At 56.7% G+C, this 20,802-nt stretch overlaps 2 protein-coding genes across 2 annotated transcripts; one reads left to right on the top strand and one right to left on the bottom strand.

The window, feature by feature from the left end:
* Positions 1-843: 843 nt before the first annotated feature.
* Positions 844-8,172, top strand: FKBP10 (FKBP prolyl isomerase 10). Its single transcript, XM_036339804.1, has 10 exons — positions 844-1,248; positions 3,643-3,788; positions 4,123-4,312; positions 4,423-4,568; positions 4,947-5,136; positions 5,285-5,430; positions 5,932-6,124; positions 6,432-6,574; positions 6,767-6,930; positions 7,176-8,172. The coding sequence occupies exons 1-10, from the start codon at positions 1,001-1,003 to the stop codon at positions 7,359-7,361; spliced, it is 1,752 nt and encodes a 583-aa protein (XP_036195697.1). The 5' UTR covers positions 844-1,000; the 3' UTR covers positions 7,362-8,172.
* A 1,854-nt stretch (positions 8,173-10,026) lies between these two features.
* On the bottom strand, positions 10,027-19,786 carry NT5C3B (5'-nucleotidase, cytosolic IIIB). The gene is made up of 9 exons (XM_036339806.1): positions 19,716-19,786; positions 19,438-19,536; positions 18,785-18,854; positions 18,652-18,698; positions 14,871-14,956; positions 13,825-13,914; positions 12,646-12,808; positions 11,371-11,571; positions 10,027-10,546 (listed from the first exon to the last, which is right to left on the bottom strand). Exons 1-9 carry the CDS (start codon positions 19,725-19,727, stop codon positions 10,412-10,414), a joined length of 903 nt encoding a protein of 300 aa, XP_036195699.1. The 5' UTR covers positions 19,728-19,786; the 3' UTR covers positions 10,027-10,411.
* Positions 19,787-20,802: the final 1,016 nt, after the last annotated feature.

Here is a 20,802-nt window from a genome sequence, read left to right as displayed (position 1 = left end):
GCGCCCGCTGGGTCTTAGCGCCGGGCCCCGCGGCTGCCGGGAGGGTAATGGCCTCGGCCAGGACCCCGGAGGGGCGAGGGCTGCGTCTCCCTCTGTTCGGTGGGCGCAAGGGTGTCCTGAGTCCCCTACGTAGCCCGGTGCCCTGTCCTTAGTAGCTTTCCCTCGACAGATGGGGGGCGCTTCCCTTAAGGATGGGGAGCCCAGAAAGCTCCCCTCCACGCTGCCCCCCCCCCCACCTTAAGGTCGTGAAATGGAGGGACGTGCCCCCTCCCTCTGTGCTGCCCAAGCCCCAGGAGCTGGTTTTCCGTCCATCACAGCACCCCTTTGGCACTCGCCCCACCCCCAGTCCTGAAGGGGTCGCTCCCAGGGTCCCCCCAGCCCGCGGCGGGCAGGTCACACCCGGCTTTGCCCTGCACACCCTCCACTCCACCGCCTCCGGCCGGACCTCCGTCCACTCCGAACGCCCCGGCAGCCCGGGTTTTGCAGAGCGAAGTAGCTCCTCGTCCTGGGACAGGAGGGATGGGGGAGCAGAGACACCCTCAGATGTTCTAGCCTCCCCAGCCTCCCGAAGAGGCTTCTGATTTGGGGGTGCCAGCGAAAGCAGCAAAGGATGCCTCGGTCCGGCTTTAGGACCCCGGGGGCTCCAGGGGGAAAGACAGTGAACTTTTTCTTTTTTGGGTTTGGAGTCAGCTCCCACTTCTCATCTTTCTGGAGCCTCCCTCCCGGCTGGGCCTCTCCGCCTCGGGCGGGGGCGAGGGGGGCGCCTGGAGCTCTTTGTGGTGCAGGCCCGGTCTCCCCCGCTCTCGGCCGGGCCCCCTCCTCCGATTCCACCCCGACCCCGCCCGCCAGCTCAGCCTCCCCAGCCCCCATTCCACGTGGACCCGCCAGGGCGGGGGTGGGGAGTGAAGACAGGAAGGGGGGGAGCCAACTCGGGAGCGGAGGCTGGTGGCGGCTCCTCTCTTGTTCGGCCTCACTGCCCGCCATCCCAGCTCCAGGCACCATGCTCCGTGGCGCGGGGTCCCGCAGCCACACCCTCCTGCGAGCCCCGCTGCTGCAGATGCTGCTGCTGCTGGTGCAGGCCGTGGGGAGGGGGCTGGGCCGCGCCAGCCCGGCCGGGGGGCCCCTGGAAGACGTGGTCATCGAGAGGTACCACATCCCCAGGGCCTGTCCCCGCGAGGTGCAGAGGGGGGATTTCGTGCGCTACCACTACAACGGCACTTTTGAGGATGGCAAGAAGTTTGACTCCAGGTAACGGGTTGGCTGGCCCCAGACTCACCACTCCTCCCCCGCCAGCCGGGCGGGCGCCCTTAGCTCCTGGGTTCCTTCCCTTGGTGCCCTTGTAAGCTGTGTCTGCCTTCTGGTACTCATTCCCTGACCCCCTAACCCCAAACACGGCGCCTTGGGTGGGGGTGGGGGTGGTCTCCCAGACATCCATCTCCCCAGGGATGTATCTTCTGCTCTCAATTTCAAACCTTTGCCTCTCCAAGGACCCCGATTGCGTTCACACACGCTCCCCAAACTCCCCCTAAGTGCTTGATAATCAAGGTGAACTGCTCTATTCACCAGCCCTTTATTTCGGGACATGAGGAGGGGGCTGTTCTAGTCTACAGTGTTGGGGGGAAGAGCCTGGTCCCTGATGCATGTGAGCAGCCTGGGACCCCTACATTCCCACCCGTCCTGACTCCCTTCAACGCTTCCTTCCCCGGTTTCAGTGCCTTTGTGGTTAGAGAAGAGGGAGTAGAACTTCCTTTGGAGGGGGTGGCTGTCAGCAGCCAGCATTATAATAAGGTTGGATGAATCTGGGCGTGTAGGGACCATGTCTGTCCACGTGTCAGACCTGCTGTCCTGGCTCCTGGGAGGATTGTTATACCTCCCTCTCCAGGTCTACCTGCACCCCCACCTCCTCCATCTTAGTTAGTGCCACCAGGCCAGGGCTGCCGCCCATCTTGCCAGCCTTGGAGTTTGAGAGGCCGGCTTCTGCTCTGGCAAGGAGAGAGGCAGGCCTTTGGTCTGCTCTGGCAAGTCCACGCTTCCCCTCTCACCCAAGAATATTTTTTCCATTGATTTCTAGAGAGAATGGAAGGGAGGCAGAGAGACAGAGAAACATGACATGAGAGAGACACACCAATTGGTTGCCTCCCAACCAGGGTGGGGCCCCAACAGCCTGCAACCGAGGTGCATGCTCTTGACCGGAATTGAACCCTCGGCCCCTGCCGATCGATGCTCTATCCACTGAGCCGAACCGGCCAGGGCGCTAATCCACTTCTGTTGGTGGGGGCAGGGCTACATGTCAGCCTTGGTTAAACCGGAGGTCTCAGTGACACACACACAACCCCCCACCACACCCCGCGAAGTCAGTTCTTCTTCGACCCTTTCCCAAAACACACAACTCATCCCCCGGGAAACCGGTGGCCATGGCTTCGGGGGCAGGCAGTGTACTGGGTAAGAACACAAACTCCAGAGTCCAAGACCCTGGTTTCAAAGCCAGGCTGTGACCATGGACAAGAAATGGTGCCTCTTAAAGCTTTACCTTCTTTATCTGAAAAATAGAGATCACAAACAATCTGAAAAAACCGAGTCCCTGCTTCCTGAGACTGACGATAGGGCTCAAACAAGACGACGAATGAAAGTGGACTTGACACAGTGCCTGGGAGTCCGAGAGGGTCCAGTACTCATCAGCCTCGACTCTGGGGGGACCAGATGCCCTGACAGTGCTGACTGGTGCTTGGGCCCTCACAACAGCCTGTGTGGGAAGCAGGCCGGTCACAAAACCAGCTCAGTAGGCAAAGTGAGGGGTAGGCAGTAGCCGGGAGTACTGCCCCTGACCGCCAGGGGCGGAGTGGAGGGGTAGAGGGGGGCTTTGGGGGACGACTTCCCTGGTGGGGACTCTGGGAACCAGGATGAGCCTGGAAAACTTTCACAACCCGTGGCCCCCTTCGGTCAATCTCCCAGCCGCCCTTAACTTCTGAAAACATAAAATGAAAAAACAGTAACTAAAATAAATAAAAGCCACGGCAGTTTGAGAATAGGCTCTTTCAGAACTGAAAACCAACCCCTACCCCCCACCAGCCTGCTTCCCCTTCCTTTCCTCCTTGGCGAGTCCCTGGTGCAGGGGCACAAACGGGGGGCCGGGGGGGGGGGGGGGGGGTGCGTCGCACATACCACATATTAGCTGTGACCTTGAGTGAGTGACTTAGTCTCAGAAGAAAAATGAAAACAATAACGCCTTCCTCATGGGGAAAGAATTAAATCAGATCACGGCCAAGCATGTCGCCAGCACATCCTAACGGCTCCATAAATGTTCCTCTTCACTTCCCTGAAGTGCTGAGCACGCCTTTGCTGCCAGCAGAGAGCAGCAGACAGCTTGCACCCAACCCTCTCCCAGGAGTATAAGAGCCCCTAGGCTCCGTGGGGACTTCCTTTTTGTAACTGCCCCGCCTCTTACATTGGGGGTCATGGCTGACCCCGGAGGGAGGTGAGGAGCATGTTGATCTACACCTGTGTGTAGAGGGGGACTGTGCATGTGTGTGTGTGTGTGCGTGCACCTGGGCATGTATGTGACCGTGGGCAGAGGGAAGCGTCTGGCTGTGTGCACCCTCACCTTGCACACCTGAATCCACTGTATCCTCCTCCGTCCCCCAGCTACGACCGCAGCACTTTGGTGGCCATCGTGGTGGGTGTGGGACGTCTCATCACCGGCATGGACCGAGGCCTCATGGGCATGTGTGTCAACGAGCGGAGACGCCTCATCGTGCCCCCCCACCTGGGCTATGGCAGCATCGGTGTGGGTGAGAAGGGCTGGGGCACAGGCGTGGCGATGGAGGAGACCTGGAGGCAGAATCAAGGGCCTCGGGGCCCAAAACCTGAAGCTTAGAGAGGGAGAGGGCCCTGCCCATGGTCAGCTGCCTACCCAGTATGAAGAGGGGCAGGTCTGGGACTCGAGTTTGTTTGCTGCCTCTGGGGTGGGAGGAAGGGCAGTAACGGCTGGTAGGATCGCAGCTTGACTAGGAAGAAGGGAACTAGAGGTGTGGAGGGAGGGGGCCCAGCAGGATGCTCAGACCCCCACGGCCACCCCCACCCTGGGCTGCACCAAACATGCGTCCCTGCGGCCTGCCCTCACAGCTGGGCTCATCCCCCCGGATGCCACCCTCTACTTCGACGTGGTCCTGCTGGATCTGTGGAACAAGGAGGATACCGTGCAGGTGAGCACCTTGCTGCGCCCGCCCCACTGCCCCCGCATGGTCCAGGACAGCGACTTTGTCCGCTACCACTACAATGGCACACTGCTGGACGGCACCGCCTTCGACAGCAGGTAAGGGCTGGCGGGGCCCCGGGCGCTGGGGACCGTGGCTCCGGTGGGGGGAGTCCAGGGTCTATGTTCTCCCTCCTCCAGCGGCATCACCCCTACCTCATTCTCTGCAGCTACAGCAGGGGCGGCACTTACGACACCTACGTCGGCTCTGGCTGGCTGATCAAGGGCATGGACCAGGGGCTGCTGAGCATGTGTCCTGGAGAGAGAAGGAAGATCATCATCCCGCCGTTCCTGGCCTATGGCGAGAAGGGCTACGGTAAGGGCGGGCGAGGACTCGGGGATTCTCCGGCGGCGGCTGCCACACACAGTGGTTCAGGGTGTGTGCTGCACCAGGGCACCCAGCCAAGGAGGCAAGTGGGAATGAAATCAGGCCCCTGGTGATCATCTCCCCGGTTGAGAAGGGGAGCTGTATTCTGACTCACACAAAGGTCCTGGACGGGCTGGTGGGTGGCCCGGGGGCACACCCAGCTCTGGCCTCTCAGGGGGAGCAGGAACAGGGAGGCTGAGGGCCAGGGAAGGGCCCCGGAGAGCAGGGTGAGCACCCTTTTGCAGGGTTCTCCCAGGGGCCTTCCTGGGTCAAGAAGGAGCCGGGTTTGCTCCCCACCTGTATGGTTGAAGCCTATCCCGTCCCCAGGGACTGTGATCCCCCCGCAGGCCTCCCTGGTCTTCCACGTCCTACTTATCGACGTCCACAACCCGAAGGACACGGTCCAGCTGGAGACGCTGGAGCTCCCGCCGGGCTGTGTCCGGAGAGCCGCGGCCGGGGACTTCATGCGCTACCACTACAATGGCTCGCTGATGGACGGCACCCTCTTCGATTCCAGGTCAGGGGCGCGGCCTGAGGAGGGAGGGTGGGGCTGGGCGGGAGGCAAGAAGCTGGGGTCACCTCAGCAGCCCGGGGTGGCTCTGAGCTGTCAGCAAGGGCAGGGGCCCCTCTGACTCCCTTGCTGGCCTCCCCACCTTGTCCTGCAGCTACTCCCGCAACCACACGTACAATACCTACGTGGGGCAGGGCTACATCATCCCGGGGATGGACCAGGGCCTGCAGGGCGCCTGCATGGGCGAGCGCCGGAGGATCACCATCCCCCCCCACCTCGCCTACGGGGAGAACGGGACTGGTAGGCCCTGTTGTAGCACAGCTCCTCCCCTGAACCCCTCAGTGACCTTCCCCTGCTCTGCCCTCTCATCACAAAACCGGTCACCTCCACAGTTCCTGCCACACGGACTCCATCCTTCCCTCCAGGGCAGTCCCCCCCACTTCTCTTTCCTCCTGGGAACGTGCTCCTGAGTTTGGGGAGGGGGTGCTTATGGAAAAACAGAGACAGCCTAGCCCTGGGAAGCAGAGACCTGGATTTGAGACCCAGCTTTGCTGGAAGGCCAGCGTCCTCACCTGTAAGATGGGACTAACCCCCTTGATCAGCCAGGTGAGTCCCTCGGAGGTTTTGCGGTATAAAGGGCTTTCTAACCGGCAGGTCCCTCCCTCCCTGCCCCCTAGGAGACCTGATTATGTGGACAAACACCCCATCCCCTTCTCATGTGAAACCCCAGGGCAGTTTCATGGAGACCCTGGGGGGCCCTTCCTGGACGCCAAGCTGACCCGCGCCCCATTCTGGTCCCAGGAGACAAGATCCCTGGCTCCGCTGTGCTGATATTTGACGTCCACGTCATCGACTTCCATAACCCCGAGGACCCGGTGGAAATCAGGACCCTGTCCCGGCCCCCCGAGGCCTGCAACGAGACCAGCAAGTCCGGGGACTTCGTTCGCTACCACTACAACTGCTCTCTGCTGGATGGCACCAAGCTCTTCTCCTCGTGGGTCTGGGGCGGGGCCGGGGGCGGGCAGGTGGGTGGGCCCAGGTGAGGGGAGACCTCCATGTAGCACCCCCTTCTCCATCAGTTCCAGTCTCTGGGGAGCGGAAGGAGCAGGAAGGGGAAGGGAGGGTGAAGCTTGCGGTAGGGGAGCTGAGCCCTCGAGGCCACATGGTAGGGGCCGTGGCAAGACGAGAAGGGTGTCCCATCCGAGCCTGGGCCCTGCACTCAGCTGTGTGGGGTGGGCACCCGTGAGGTGTGAGCTGTGGGACGGGGAAGGGCACTGACCTGGGCATCTGCTCCTCCCCAGGCATGACTACGGGGCCCCCCAGGAGGCAACTCTGGGGGCCAACAAGGTGATCGAAGGACTGGACACAGGCCTGCGGGGCATGTGTGTGGGGGAGAGGCGGCAGCTCGTGGTCCCCCCGCACCTGGCACACGGGGAGAGTGGAGGTGAGGGGCAGGTCCGGTCTGACCCACCCGTTTACCCCTTTCGGCTGGTTCTGTGAACACCCCGTCCCACTCTCCAGCCTCCAAGAGGGGTCACAGGCCTGGAGCTGGGAACACACTGGGCAGGCCGCAAAGCCAGGCCCGGACCAGGCCCGGACCAGGCCTGACCGGTCTCCTTCATTCTCCCACCGCCAGCCCGGGGGGTCCCTGGCAGTGCTGTGCTGCTGTTTGAGGTGGAGCTGATCTCCCGGGAGGAGGGGCTGCCCGAAGGCTACCTGTTTGTGTGGCACCAGGACCCTCCCGCCAACCTGTTTGAAGACCTGGACCTCAACGAAGATGGCGAGGTCCCCCCAGAGGAGGTGGGTGAGGATGCAACCCTTACAGTACCCGTTCCCACACTCTCACCTCGCGTGGCGGCCTCTAGCAAGAACAAGGCACATGTCCACCCTCCTGTCTGGGCCCGTGCTGTAGGTCCCTTGTCCCTGCCCCAGCTCTTCTCCTCCGTCCTCACTGGCTGGCCTCCCTGGGGGCCCTTGCCAAGGCCCCCCAAGGCTGCTCAGGCACGAGGCTCACGCTCCCCCTCCCCGGCTCTCCTCTCCCCCAGTTCTCCACCTTCATCAAGGCTCAAGTCAGTGAGGGCAAAGGACGCCTCATGCCGGGGCAGGACGCGGAGAAAACCATAGGGGACATGTTCCAGAACCAGGACCGCAACCAGGACGGCAAGATCACCAGCGACGAGCTCAAGCTGAAGACGGACGAGGACCAGGAGCGGGTTCACGAGGAGCTCTGAGCGCAGAGCCTGGGCCCGGGCCCCACACCAGCGCCCACTTCTGGGGACAGTGGGCAGAGGGTTGACTTCCAACAGTCACCCCCCACCTGCTGGGAAGAGGTCTGAGCATCTCCAGAGTGGGCAGAGGAGACCGCCTGGTCTTCCCACCAGCCTGAGCGCCAAACCCACAGCACAGATCTCCTCTCAGTTTCTCTCCTCCAACCCCACGCCAGTTCCTTGAGTTACAAAGCCAGTCTGGGGGCTGGTGGAGGCTGGGGCTGGATGGGGCCATTGCTGGCCCCCAACCCACACCTCCATGTCACCACGGAGCATGGCCGAGCGAATCATTCCTGTTTCCCCACACTCCGCTCTGTACCTTTCGTCACTATCCCCAGGCCTGCCCCCTTCCCCATCATGGCAGCTCCCCAGGGGCATGGACCAGGGCCGGCAGAACCCCATCTTCCTCCCACAGCCACAGCTGGCTCCAAAGGAAGGGGGGGCTCAGGAGAGCAGCCCTACCACACCCAGGTCCCCAGCACCTGCCCGCCCCCACTGCTGCTGGGGTCCCCTCGGGGAGCTGCAGGTCAGGGCTGGGCTGTCACCTTTCATCCCTGAAGAAGGCTGAGGGGCTGAGGACGTCGGAATGAAAGGGCGGGGAGAGGACACCTACTTAGATGGGTCTCAGAGCTACTGAGTGAAATCCTTGGTTTGGAGCAGAGATGAACTTAGAAAGGCCCGTTGGGGACGGTGAGGGGAGCGGCAGAGCTCTGCACTCAGAGCCGAACTGGTGTCGGATCTTTCTCCTTTGTGACGAATAAAAGACCAAACCAGAGGCCTCAGGAAGTGGGCTTTCACTGGGGGAGGCTCTCAGACCCAAGGATTGAGGGGAGAGGGGAACAAAGCAGGCCGTCTCCATGCCTGTGAGCTCAAGGCTGTCCCGGCGTCTCCGTCTCCTCCCTCCAGAGCTGCCTGCCTCCCTGAGACCCAATCCTTTGGCCCTGCTCCTGGAAAGGGAGCCCCAGTCTGCCAGGGGGAGGGCAGGGAGTGGGTGACCACAGAGAGGGCCTGCAGGGGCGGTGCGGACAGATGATCCCTGTCTCTTAACTGTCCCAAGTGAATGGAAAGACGAGGTCTCTGGCCTCAAACACAACACACAAAGCTGAGAGATTAAATCGCATAGGCCGGATCCCGCCCTCACATGGGTCATTTTCAAAACTGATGTTCCCACCTCTCCCTGCTCCTGGCTGCAGGCCATTGCCACCTGCCCCACCCTCCCTCTTGTCACAGGACAGTACCCGAGTTCAAATCGCCGGGGTTTTGGGGGAGGAGTTGGCGTCAGCCACCAGCCAGGCCATCTGCCCTCACCTGCCCTGCAATGGAGAGGACCCAGAGCATGCCAGGACGGGGTCGGAGGGGTGCTCGGGAGAGAAAATGATGGACTGGTCACTGAACTGCCCCACGAGCAGATTTCTGGCCCAGGATCCCCTGAGGCGTGACCTCTCCCCATGGCCACTCCCTGTCCCAGAGCATCCCAGAGGCACCTCACGGTCTGCCCTGGCTACGGACTCAGCCTTACACGAGAACCTCTCCTCCCCCAAACCTAATGGGGCCCATGTGCGGGCAGCAGGATGCAGGCCCAGCTCTGGCCAGGAACACCCTACCCTCGCTCTAGCCCCTCACTACGGGGAATGGGCAAGTTACTGGCCCTTTCTTGGCCACCTGCAAACTGGACCTGCTGGGTCACTGAGGTTTAACGGCGCACACAAGGTACCACAGCAGGATTCACCCACAGTCCCAAGACTTTCCCCTTCAGATCGACAGGTAAACGTGTTTCCAACAGCCAGGCACCCACGGGAAGGGCAAGGGACCAAATTTCTCCGAGAACAGGCTAAGAAAACACCAGCTAAGGTGGTTGGTCTACATTTTCTTCAAAAGGTACCCCAGAGAGAATTCAATTAGTTCCTTTTTAAAAAATATTTTTATTGACTTCAGAGAGGAAGGAAGAGAGAGAGATAGAAACATTGATGATGAGAGAGAATCTGACTGGCTGCCTCCGACATGCCCCCCTACTGGGGATCGAGCCGCAAGCCAGGCCTGACCAGACTTGAACCATGACCTCCCGGTTGATAGGTTGATGCTCAACCACTGAGCCATGCTGGCCGGGCTCAGCTAGCTCTTGACCAAGTCAACAGGGAGGGGAGAAGGGAAAAAACCTTGGAAGAACACCCAACAATACAAGACGACAGAACATAAGCCACTTCGAGTTACTCTGCCACAGAACGACTTCTCCCTTTAGGTCCCCAGTCCCAACCCCCCCCCCCCCCCCCCCGCTTACATCATCCATTTTAGTGGCCCTGGACCCCCAAGAGGAGGAAGGAAGGAATCAAGGTGATCAGGGAAAATCGACACCCGAATGGGGACCTCTAAAGGGGCTCTGCACACAGGCTTCGCCAAACCCAACTGATTTCCAGTTTCACAGCTGCATCAGAATAGTCAAACCACTCCAGGTCAGAAACACACCCTGACCCCCACAGACACATTCAGGCTGTGCTCGGAGGGTCTTCGGGGCTCATTCAGTGGTTTCCAAATCGTGTTCTGTGGAGCCCTAGCGGCTTCTGGAAGGCTCCTGCACCTCCAGGACCTAAGGGTACAGGCTCTGCCCCCCCAACCCCGAAATCAGAACAGCTCCAGTTTCTCCTTTTATTTTTATCTACTTTACACATTCGATTTGTTTGAAGAACAGCATCCCATGTTAAACATTTTTGAAAAAACACCAAAAAACGAATCCTGGACCAAATGACCCCCGGGATGCAAACAGCCTGCAGGTCCGATTCAGGCTGGTTTTGCCCTGAAGCTGCTGGAAGTGGCTTTAGCTGCCTCCCACCTGCCAGGGCCTCCCTCCGGCCTTGGAGGACTCACAGGAATGTGCCAGGGAAAGGGGAGGGAAGGGCGAGGACCCAGCAGCTTGAGGACGTCCTGAGCTGCCCTCTGTACACACAGGCTCACCGCAGAGCAGCCCCCACGGAGGCCCCCTCCGTGTCTCCGCCTGCAGACAGGCCGCGCCTGCGCACTCAGGAGCCCTGCATCTCCACCCAGTCCCCCTGGTGCAGGATGTGCTGCAGCAGCCCGTTGACCACGTCCAGCGTCTCGTCCTTCTCCAGCACAATGTCATAGGAGGCCATGTAGCGCTCCCGCTGCTCCTCCACCTGCCGGGGAGGGGAGACGGGGTCCCTGAAACGCCCCGCCTTCTGCCCATGCCGCTGCCTCTCAGGCACCTGGAGTTGGGGGAGGTGTGCCTTTTGGAGACACAGATGGCAATGGGCACAGGCGGCCACAATAAACTCTGGGGTCAAGAGGGCAGTAACAAGGATTAAAATTTAAAAGCCAGGTGTTACCTCTAATCTACGTGGATCGGATTTCCACAGGCTCCAGCATGCGGGGAACTCAGGCACGTGCTGGCTGAGGGTAAGGACTAGTGGCCTTCCACCCAAAACCACGCTGTGGCCCTCGATGACCGTCCTGTTTTCACCCGTCGACCTCTGTTCTAGTATCTTTCTTCTCTACATTGGGAACCCACATCCTAAAACCCGGACATCTGCCGTCTCCATGATGCCTGACAGGTATGACTTAGGAGGACGGCAATCAGCCCTGCCACTTCCTCAGCTGTCACCTGGGCCAGTTACTTACCCTCCTCGCCTGTTTCCTCACCTGCAAAATGTCTAACAGTCACTACCTCAAAGGCTGCTGTAAGGACTGAATGGGTTCCTGTCCCTGCACATGGTGAGCACTCAGCCAGCGGGGGCTCCAGTGAAATCCTGGCGTTACCCTGCCTCTGAACTCGTTCATCGCTGGCCATCTCGGTTCCCTACGCGATTCGGAATCTTCTCCTGAAGAACATGCCTGTGTCTTACCCCTGTGCCTCCAATACCGAGTGCGGTGGGCAGCACAGAGGTGCTCGGCTCGGTAAGCACGTTCACGGGAACGGAAGGGGGAGCCGGCCATGCAGGAGGACGCCCTGGCCCCGACCCACCTTGTCATTCAGGAAGCCGATCTTGAGAATGTTCTCCACACCCGGGACCCCGTCGGCCATGGTGAGGTCCCCCATGGTGTCCCCCAGCAGGACGACGTTGGTTTTGCCCTGCAGCTGCTGGAAGTAACTGGAGTCCTTGCACACGGAGCTGTTCTTGTTGTACGTGTGTATGAGCTGGCCCTTGAATCCCTGTAGGAAGCCCTAAAGGACCAAGAAGAGAGACCGACAGGAGGGCTACGGGGACCCGGCCAGCGCCAGTTCACCACGGCCTCTGTCACAGAGACAAGGGAATTCTGAAAGCCACAGAAAACACCAAAACCTCACTGTAGTCTAAGCTAGGAGTCGGCAGTGTAGAGCCTGTGGGTCAAACTTGGCCTATTTTTGTAAATGAAGTGTTACTGGCACACAGCCATGCCCATTGGTTTACATCTTTCTGTGGCTGCTTTTCCACAGCAGAGCGGGGTAGTTGCCACAGAGGTCGTACAGCCCATCAAGCCGCAGGTTATAACGTTTATAATCCCTGGTTTAAACTTTTAAACGATCAGGAGCCGTCGAATATTGCTGGTCACCTACTCCGGGGGAAGCATGAAGCCTGTGACACAAGCACTGTTCAGGCCACGTGTGCCAAGCCTTCGCTGCGGGCCACGTCCCAACCACAGTTCAAAGGCATGGAGATTCCGGCCGCTGGTTTTAAGGGGGAAAAGTTAGAACAAGGGTGAATCGGAGCAGCCCACCTCGGGCCCTAGAAGAACAAGCTGAAGTCCAAGTCCTGGAGTAGCCAGGAGGGCGCGTGACCATGACAGTGACATGGGGCCTGGCTGACCCCAGGGCAGAGAGCTGTTGGCCAAACACCAAAGAGCAGGTCCTTCAAAAGAATCAGGGACATAGAAAGGGAATGGACTGACTATTCTTGGGGGGGGGGGGGGGGATGCGGGAAGAGACTGGACAAAAATCGTGCACCTATGGATGAGGACAGTGGTGGGGAGTGAGGGCGGAGGGTGGGGTGGGAACTGGGAGGAGGGGAGCTATGGGGGGAAAAAGAGGAACAAATGTAATAATCTGAACAATAAATATTTAATTTAAAAAAGATAAAAAAAAATAAAAGTAAGGGTCTTTAGAGGCATAAATAAATGGATAAATGCTGCCCGAGGACACAGAAGCCAGCACGCCTTCCGCTCCCTCTCCTCCCAGGCTGGGGTTACTGTTCAGGGTGAAGTGCCCTGGCTGGTGGTTCCCACCCATGTCCATTCCCAGCACAAAAGAGATTTGGCTCACATCTTCGTCAAAATCCATGTAGTTAGACACAACGTGGATGTTGGGGTGAAACACTTTCATCTGCCGGATAATTTCCTCCAGGATATCACCAATGCCCGCGGAAAAGATGAAGAGGGGGATGTTATTTTGGTAGAGGGTGTTGAAGAACGCCTTGTATCCCTCCCTGGAAAGAGATGAAGGGATTCTGAAAGGGCACTGCCTCTGTTGCTGCTCTGTATTTTCTATTTGGGTTATATATTTTTAGATTAAAAAAATTTTCAATTGAGGTATAAAATACATAAAGTGGTTAACGTGCACTAAAGGGTTCAGCTCAATTAATATTGACCTATGTATACACCCATGTAGTTACCAACCAGATCGATCAATGTTCCCTCGCGTTCCTCCCAGTCAAGGCCATCCTTCCCTATTTTGACTTCATATCACCGATTAGCTTTGCCTGTCCCTGAACGTCATATGAACAGGCTCATATTTTTTTGTTTTTGTTTCTGTACTACAACTGAACCCTAAATAACACAGGGGTAAGAGGTGCTGACCCCTGTGCAACAGAAAATCCACATACAACTTGTGATGCCCCCAAAACTTTGGGGGGATTGGTTCTAAGACCCCCATGGATACCAACATCCAAGGCTGCTCAAGTCCCTTATATAAAATGGCACGGCCCTGGTTGCTGTGGCTCAGCTGATCGGGCATCGTCCCATGCTTGGAAAGGCTGCCGGTTAGATTCCTGGTCAGGACACATGCCCAGGTGTGGACTCGATTCCCAGTGTGGGGCGTGCAGGAGGCAGCCGATCAATGATTCTGTCATCATTGATGTTTCTATCTCTCTCTCCCTCTCCCTTCCTCTCTGAAATAATAAACATATATTTAAAAAGTAAATAAGTAAAAATAAAATTTAAAAAATGGGCCTGTGGCATTCAGTTAAGCATCCAGTAAGGTAAGGAAGTCTGTCATCTCATCAAAGCTCAGAACAATACATACACCACCAGCAGACTGCTTCCTAGGCAGTACCCAAGGGTAGAAAGTTCTTTAGCCATAGCCAGAGAGGGAAAGCAAAACCTTCCCCACTTGATGGTGCCAGGTCTCTTCTAACTCTCCCAGCATCTAACCCCTCTCCCCCCGCTCCCAGCCTCCTTTTGTAAGCAAACCAGTTTCAAATGTTCCCCAGAGCACGCAGCTTACCTAAGCATTGCGTTGGACTCTCTGACCACCTGGGCTATCTGCGACTTCTGAATCTTCTGCTGACACAGGAGATCGTGTGCTTTGGTCCACCTAGAAACAAACACCCCACAAACCCCCAATTCAGACCAGTAAAACGACTTTTCCCTTTTCAGGGCCGAGTCCCCTCTGGAAGGACTGACAATGGAGGTGGCCTCATCCGTTTCCACAGAACCATTTCCTGGAGAACCCTGCTGTCCCTAAAGGAGGGAGCGCCCGGCCCCCGTGGCTCCGTTGGCTGGAGCTTCACCCTGGATACCTAACGGCTGCAGTTTCGTTTCCCGGTCAGGGCACATACCTAGGTTGCGGGTTCGAGCCCCGGTCAGGGTATGTACAGAAAATAACCAGTGGAGCCTGGCTGGCGTGGCTCAGTAGATTGAGCATCGTCCATGGACCAAGAGGTTCTGGGTTCGATTCCCAGTCAGGGCACATGCCTGGATTGTAGGCTCCATCCCCAGTAGGTGTGCAGGAGGCAGCCGACAGATGTGTCTCTCTCATTGACGTTTCTCTCTCTCTCTCCCTCTCCCTTCCTCCCTATTAAAAAATCAATAAAAACATTTAAAAAATAAAGATAACCAATCCATGTCCTCACTCTCTCCCCCGTCCCCTCGCTCTAGAATCAATTAGCAACACAAGTGAGAGACAAGAGGCAGGTGAGTTAACTGCTGAAGTCAAAGCTCTTCTGAACCCCTTCCTCCGGGAGCCCCTTGGAGAACTGGGGCTCTGTCCAGTGGTACTGGTTTCTATAGGAAGGTTATCTCCCCAAAGCACTTACTCCCCGACACCAAGGGGCTTCTAACTCCCTCGAGGACGCTTGGCGGGCCACCACCAGCAGCAGTCACAGGCAGCTCCAGGTGTGTCTGGACAGTTTGTTCTACTAGTTGGGCCTGTGGCATTCAGTTAAGCGTCCAGTAAGGTAAGGAAGTCTGTCATCTCATCACAGCTCAGGAAAACCAGGCCCCCTCCTGGACCAGACCCCGCAAGGGCCAGGGGCTTTCACCACCACTCACCACTCCACCATATGAGGTGACTTCTCCTGGGCGGTCCGGCGTGGGTCAATCTCAATTGGGTAATACTGGTGAAGGAGCGCTTTCAGCTGGGCACCCAGAGGAAGAGAAAAGCCATTAGTCCCTCAGGTTTTCCGCAGCCAAGTCCTACCGTTCAGCACAAGAAGAAAAATCAGCCCGTGGGCGTGGCTCAGTGGTTGATCTGTGATCTATGAACCAGGAGGTCACGGTTTGATTCCTGGTCGGGGCACATGCCCAGGTTGCGGGCTCAATCCCCAGTAGGGGGCATGTAGGAGGCAGCTGATCCATGATTCTTTCTCATTGACGTTTCTATCTCTCCCTCTCCCTTCCTCTCTGAAATCAATAATGAAAAAAAAAGTGTGTGTGTGTGTGTGTATATATTTAAATGCAAAGATTACATATATTATATATATCATATATATATATATATAGATTACATATATTATATATATCATATATATATATATATATATATATATATGATATATATATATTTAAGTGCAAAGATCGCACACTGACCAAGACTGAAAGCTCCTGCCCTGACAGATCTGGCTCAGTGGATAGAGTTTCAGCCTGCAGAGTGAAGGGTCCCGGGTTCAATTCCGTTCAAGGGCACGTGCCTGGGTTGCAGGTTCAATCCCCAGTATGGGGTGTGCAGGATGCAGCCAATGATTCTCCCTCATCATTGATGTTTCTATCTCTCTCCCTCTCCCTGTCTCTCTGGAATCAATAAAAATATATTTAAAAAATAATAACTAAATAAATGCCCTAGCACAGCGGTCAACCTTTTGGACCGCACGGACCACTGGTTGGCAACCGCTGCCCTCGTTGGTTTTGCTCAGTGGTTGGAGTGTCGGCCCGTAGATTGAAGGGTCATGGGTTCGATTCTGGTCAAGAGCAGGTGCCTTGGTTGCAGGCTGGATCCCTGACCCCGGTCAGGGCATGTGCTGGTAGCAACCAATCAATTGTCTTTCTCACATCAATATTTCTCTCTCCCCCTCCCTTACATTCTCTCTGAAAATCAATGGGAAAAAATATCCTTGGGTGAGGATTAACCAAAAAAAAGAAGAAAAAGATTTCATATATAAACTTTGCTTTATTAATTTTTTCAAGAGCCCATCAACACCAAAAAATTTAGTTTTCTCCAGCTTCTTTATCCAAGAGAGGACAATCAAACCTAGTGGACGCAGCTTCCTGGAAGTTGATAAATCAGGTATTCAAGGAACCAAAAAAAGTGACTTGCTAGCCCAGCCAGAGTGGCTCAGTTGGTTGGGTACAATCCTGTGCACCGAAAGGTTGCCGGTTTGATTACCAGTCAGGGCACATACCTGGGCTGTGGGTTCGACCCCTGGTCAGTTTCTCTGTAGAATCTGTATCTCTGTCAGGGCACATATGTAAGGCAACCAACAAATGTTTTTCGCTCACATCGATGTACTGTATCTTTCTCTCCCCCTTCCTCTCTCTAAGCATGTCCTAAGGCAGTGATGGCGAACCTTTTGAGCTCAGCGTGTCAGCATTTTGAAAAACCCTAACTTAACTCTGGTGCAGTGTCACATATAGAAATTTTTTGATATCTGCAACCATAGTAAAACAAAGACTTATATTTTTCATATTTATTTTATATATTTAAATGCCATTTAACAAAGAAAAATCAACCAAAAAAATGAGTTTGTGTGTCACCTCTGACACGCATGTCATAGGTTCGCCATCACTGTCCTAAGGTGAAGATTAAGAAAAAAAGTGACTTGCTAAAAGCTACCAGTGGTGGAGCCAAAACCTACCTTAAACTAAAAGTGGCATCCCAAAAGACAGGTTTTAGAAATATAAGAATAAGCCCTAACCGTTTGGCTCAGTGGATAGAGCGTCGGCCTGCGGACTCAAGGGTCCCAGGTTCGATTCCGGTCAAGGGCATGTACCTTGGTTGCGGGCACATCCCCAGTAGGGAGTGTGCAGGAGGCAGCTGATCGATGTTTCTCTCTCATCGATGTTTCTAACTCTTTATCCTTCTCCCTTCCTCTCTGTAAAAGATCAATAAAAATTTTTTTTTTAAAAAAAGAAATATAAGAACAATCTATAATCCACTGCCCAGCTTTTGTTTGTTTTTTTCATGAATTTCAGATAAACAACCAATAATTGTTAATATACTTTAGAAAATATGTTTTGATTGATTTTTTTTTTTTTTTTTTTTAGAGAGAGAGGAAAACATCAATGAGAGAGAAACATTGATCAGCTGCCTCCTGCATGACCCCTCCTGGGAGCAAGCCCACAACCTGGGCATGTGCCTTGACTGGAATCAAACCAGTGGCCTCTTGGTGCATGGGATGGCGCGCAACCAGCTGAGACACACCGGCTGGCTCTACCGCCCATCTTAATCCTGACAGAGTACTGGGAGAGCTAACCGATACGACAGACCGACAGACTACTTCGTGTGCGATTTGGTGAATCCCATACAGTAGGGGAACTAAATGAAGTAGCTCTTCAGCAGAAAGAGCTCAGCAACCTACAGAGAAACGTGCCATTAGCACGGCTCTGCTCTGGCAGAGAGGACCCTGACAGGAAGAACATGGGACGGAAGAAAATGAACCCCAAAGCTACAGAGGGATCGCTTTAGAATATCTGTATGTATCTTATGGAAAGGGGAGTGGCTGTACACTGACATTAATTCAGATGTCTTTCTCAACACCGGGTGCCTTACCAAGAAAATGATTACCAAGGAGAGAGCAAAATGTAGCGGGAAGAATCTGGGACAGAATCTGATCTACGGGAAAGCCAAGCTCTGTGTCCTGCTGTGTGTCCTTGGGTATGTTGCTCTAGTCTCCAAACCTGCTTTCTCATCTGTTAGGTGGAGACAGTAATGGTTCTAGTCCCCTCTTGAAGTTGTGGGGTTAAATAACAAACATTGAAGTCTCTTGTAAACTCTCTAGCTAACAGTGAGCATCACGTCCATACGCCAACTATCAACTGTCATACTGAGACAGGCCAGGAAGCCAGGACAAGTGGAATAGGGAACAGGCAGCTGAACAAACTGAAGAGCAATTGACAGCAGAAACAGAAGGTGGCCTCCCTAGAGGTAACATCTAGGCCTCAGTTATATTTCAGCTCCAGACCCAGAAAAGCAGCAAAACCAGGGGGGGGCGGACACCAGGACCAGCTGCAATGATGAACAGGCGCCCTGCCTGACACTGACCCATCAGTGGAGACCTGACCCTGAAGGAGCACACCCAGAAAAGTGATGAATATTCTGCTGACACCCTCCCTAAGATTCCTGCCTATAAGAGAGAGATAAAAGGGCCCAGTGCCAGGAGCCCTCAGGCTGCCACTCCCGCCCTCCCTCCCCCTTCTTGCAACCAGGGCAGCAGCAGTTCATCCCGGGCAAAGCCCCTGAACCTCCCCAAGGCCCCCTTTTCTCTGACTTCTTTGTGAGCCAAGCAGCCCAGTCTAGGCTCATTCCCCGCCCCTCCTTGTTTCACTGTTCCCGCTTTAATAAACGTCCTTAAAATCCACCTGCACTCGTGTTGTGCAATTCTTCCTGCACTGAGTCAAGAACCCACACACTCTCGGCTGGCCCTGCCAGTAACAATATGTCGTGGCCAACAAGGAAAAGCTATCCCAGTGTATCAAAACTAGGTCCGCCTGAGCGAAAGAACAAGAAAAAATTTTCACTTCGAAGGTCTCTATTCTGGACTCTTTGGTCCTAAGCTAGAGCCATGTGAAGTAACAGGGGACAGCAATCCTGAGTGACGAAGGGGCATGCTTCGCTCACCTTCTCCCGGCACTCCTCACTGATGATCTTGCTGTTATCCAGGATATCTGCAAAAACACAAAGCTCCCTTCACTCGCCCCTTAGGAGCCACCGTCGTGTCAAGCCCAACAAAGCAAGCTAGTGCGTGACTTACTGTAGGAAGAAGGGCATGGCTTTCCATTATAGGCAAACCTGCTCAAGGTCCTGTCAAAATCAGAAATGACCTAAAATGCAAAAGAGAGATGATGCCTAGATGGGCTCCTCCTGGTGCGGCCCTGCGTCAGCCTGGAGGAGGAGGATGAAAGTCCCAGGGCTCAGCGTCCAGACTATGGGCAAAGCCCTGGGGGGGGAGGGGGGGTGTCAGGGCGGGCTACCAGGGGAGAGAAGGACTAATCCCAGGTGGTCCAGCGCTAACCCTGGGGAGGCCCACCCTGGGGGAGGGGGGGGGGTTGCTGAAGAATCACGATCCCTTTGGCTCTTTCAATAGCACCCATCTCAGTGCCCTAGGCCCTTCCTTTAGGACCCATCTCCACATCTGCAATGTCCTGGGAGCCCGCTGGGCTGGGCTGGTGTGGAGAAGGAGCCCCAGGGCCTGCTGTGGGTGCCTTCTGTCTCTTCAGAGGAAGCGGCACGACCTTACAGAGAATTTTAGGGCAGGTGGGATCTTCCCCAAACAGGCGAACCAACCGGGTCATTTCTAGGGGCTGAGGGCTTGCAGGTGCCGCAACCACGCGGGAAGGCACACGGAGGACGCCCCCCCGCCCCGCCCCCTGCCCCCCGCGCCAGCCCCACCTCGCCCGGCGGTACCTGTAGGCGGTCTCGCCCGCCCCTGCGGAGGGCGCCCACGATCTCCTGCACCCGCCCGGGCTGCCGCATCAGCACCGTGGCCTTCATCAGGGGGCTCACCTGTCCCGAGACCCGAGAGAACGGCTGACCCCGGCACCGCGCGGGGCCCGAGGGGAGCGGGGGCTCCGGCCGGGCTGGGGCGCCTACTGGCCGGGGCGGACCCGGGCGCCCCGCTGGAGGCCTCGGCGCGCCCGGGGGGTCGGGGCCCGCGCGTCGCGGGCCGGTCCCTCCCGCCTCACCTCCTCCGCCATGGTGCTCGCAGCCGCACCGCACCGGCCCTGCGCCGGGCGCCCGCCCCGCCGCCGCACTGCGCAGGCTCGTCCCCGCCCCGGGACCGGGGATCGCAGCGGGCGGGGCCCGGGAGGCCGGCGGGCCTGGGGCGCTGCGCCCGCGCCGGGGAGACCCTGTTGGGGGCTCTGTGTGGAGGAGGGTGACGGTGCCAAGGGGTTGGGGTGACTGGGTGCCACTCTTTCTAGAGCAAAACCCCTGCAAGCGTGGTGGCTTCGGGCTTCGTTTGCAGAGGAAAGGGCCGCAGGATGGAGGGGGCGGAAGGAGCCCGCCGCGGGTGCGTTTCTGGCCCGCGCCCCACGGAAGATGCTGAGTGTCTGTCTATCTCGTGTCCAGAGCGCAGGACGGGCCTGGACAGCTGGGCCAGAATGCCAGGCTCATCAATGTTGCCGCTCCCTCCTGCCTCCTCTGGCCTGGTTTCCGTGAACGCGGTGCCTGGGGGCCAGTGTGGAGCTGTGGAAGGAGGCAGATGGATGGATGCCCCAGGGATGCCAAGTGGGCAACAGGAACCAGAACCAATAAAAACTCGTACATGGTGTTGGTGGTCATGGTCCTGCTCTGGGTACAAGGACATGGATGCTGGTGTGGGGTGATCGTCAGCTGGTAGTGTGGTGGTGGTGGGGGGGGTTAGGTGGGTGCTAACCCCCCACACCCCAGACCCCACACCCCAGGGTGGGCCTCCCCAGGGTTAGGGTTAGGGTTAGGTAGGTGGTAGTCAAGGACAGGGACTTTAGACGTCATAGGGTTGCCCGACTAAGCCTAAGGGGGAACTGGGCGCATTTCAGACGTCTTGGCTCATTTCACGTTCCCCACCCCACCAGCTTAAGTTTGGGGACACTGCTGAAGCGCTGGGCTCCCGTAGCCTGGGTCCTTCCTCATCTGCAGAGGACAGCTAGGGCCAGACCCTCTTCTCTGGTTTCCCATTGGAGAGAATTCCAGAACCTGAGAGCACAATCCTGAGAGTGATCTCACTCAGGCCCAGGATTCTGGAACTTGGGCTGCCTGATGGACCCTACATGAAAGATGTAGTAGGGAAAA

The sequence above is a fragment of the Myotis myotis genome, unplaced genomic scaffold (assembly GCF_014108235.1).
Source record: "Myotis myotis isolate mMyoMyo1 unplaced genomic scaffold, mMyoMyo1.p scaffold_m19_p_17, whole genome shotgun sequence".
NCBI classification, from domain to species: domain Eukaryota; kingdom Metazoa; phylum Chordata; class Mammalia; order Chiroptera; family Vespertilionidae; genus Myotis; species Myotis myotis.
Note: the sequence above shows the minus strand (reverse complement) of the source record. Positions and strands in the feature narration are given on the sequence as shown.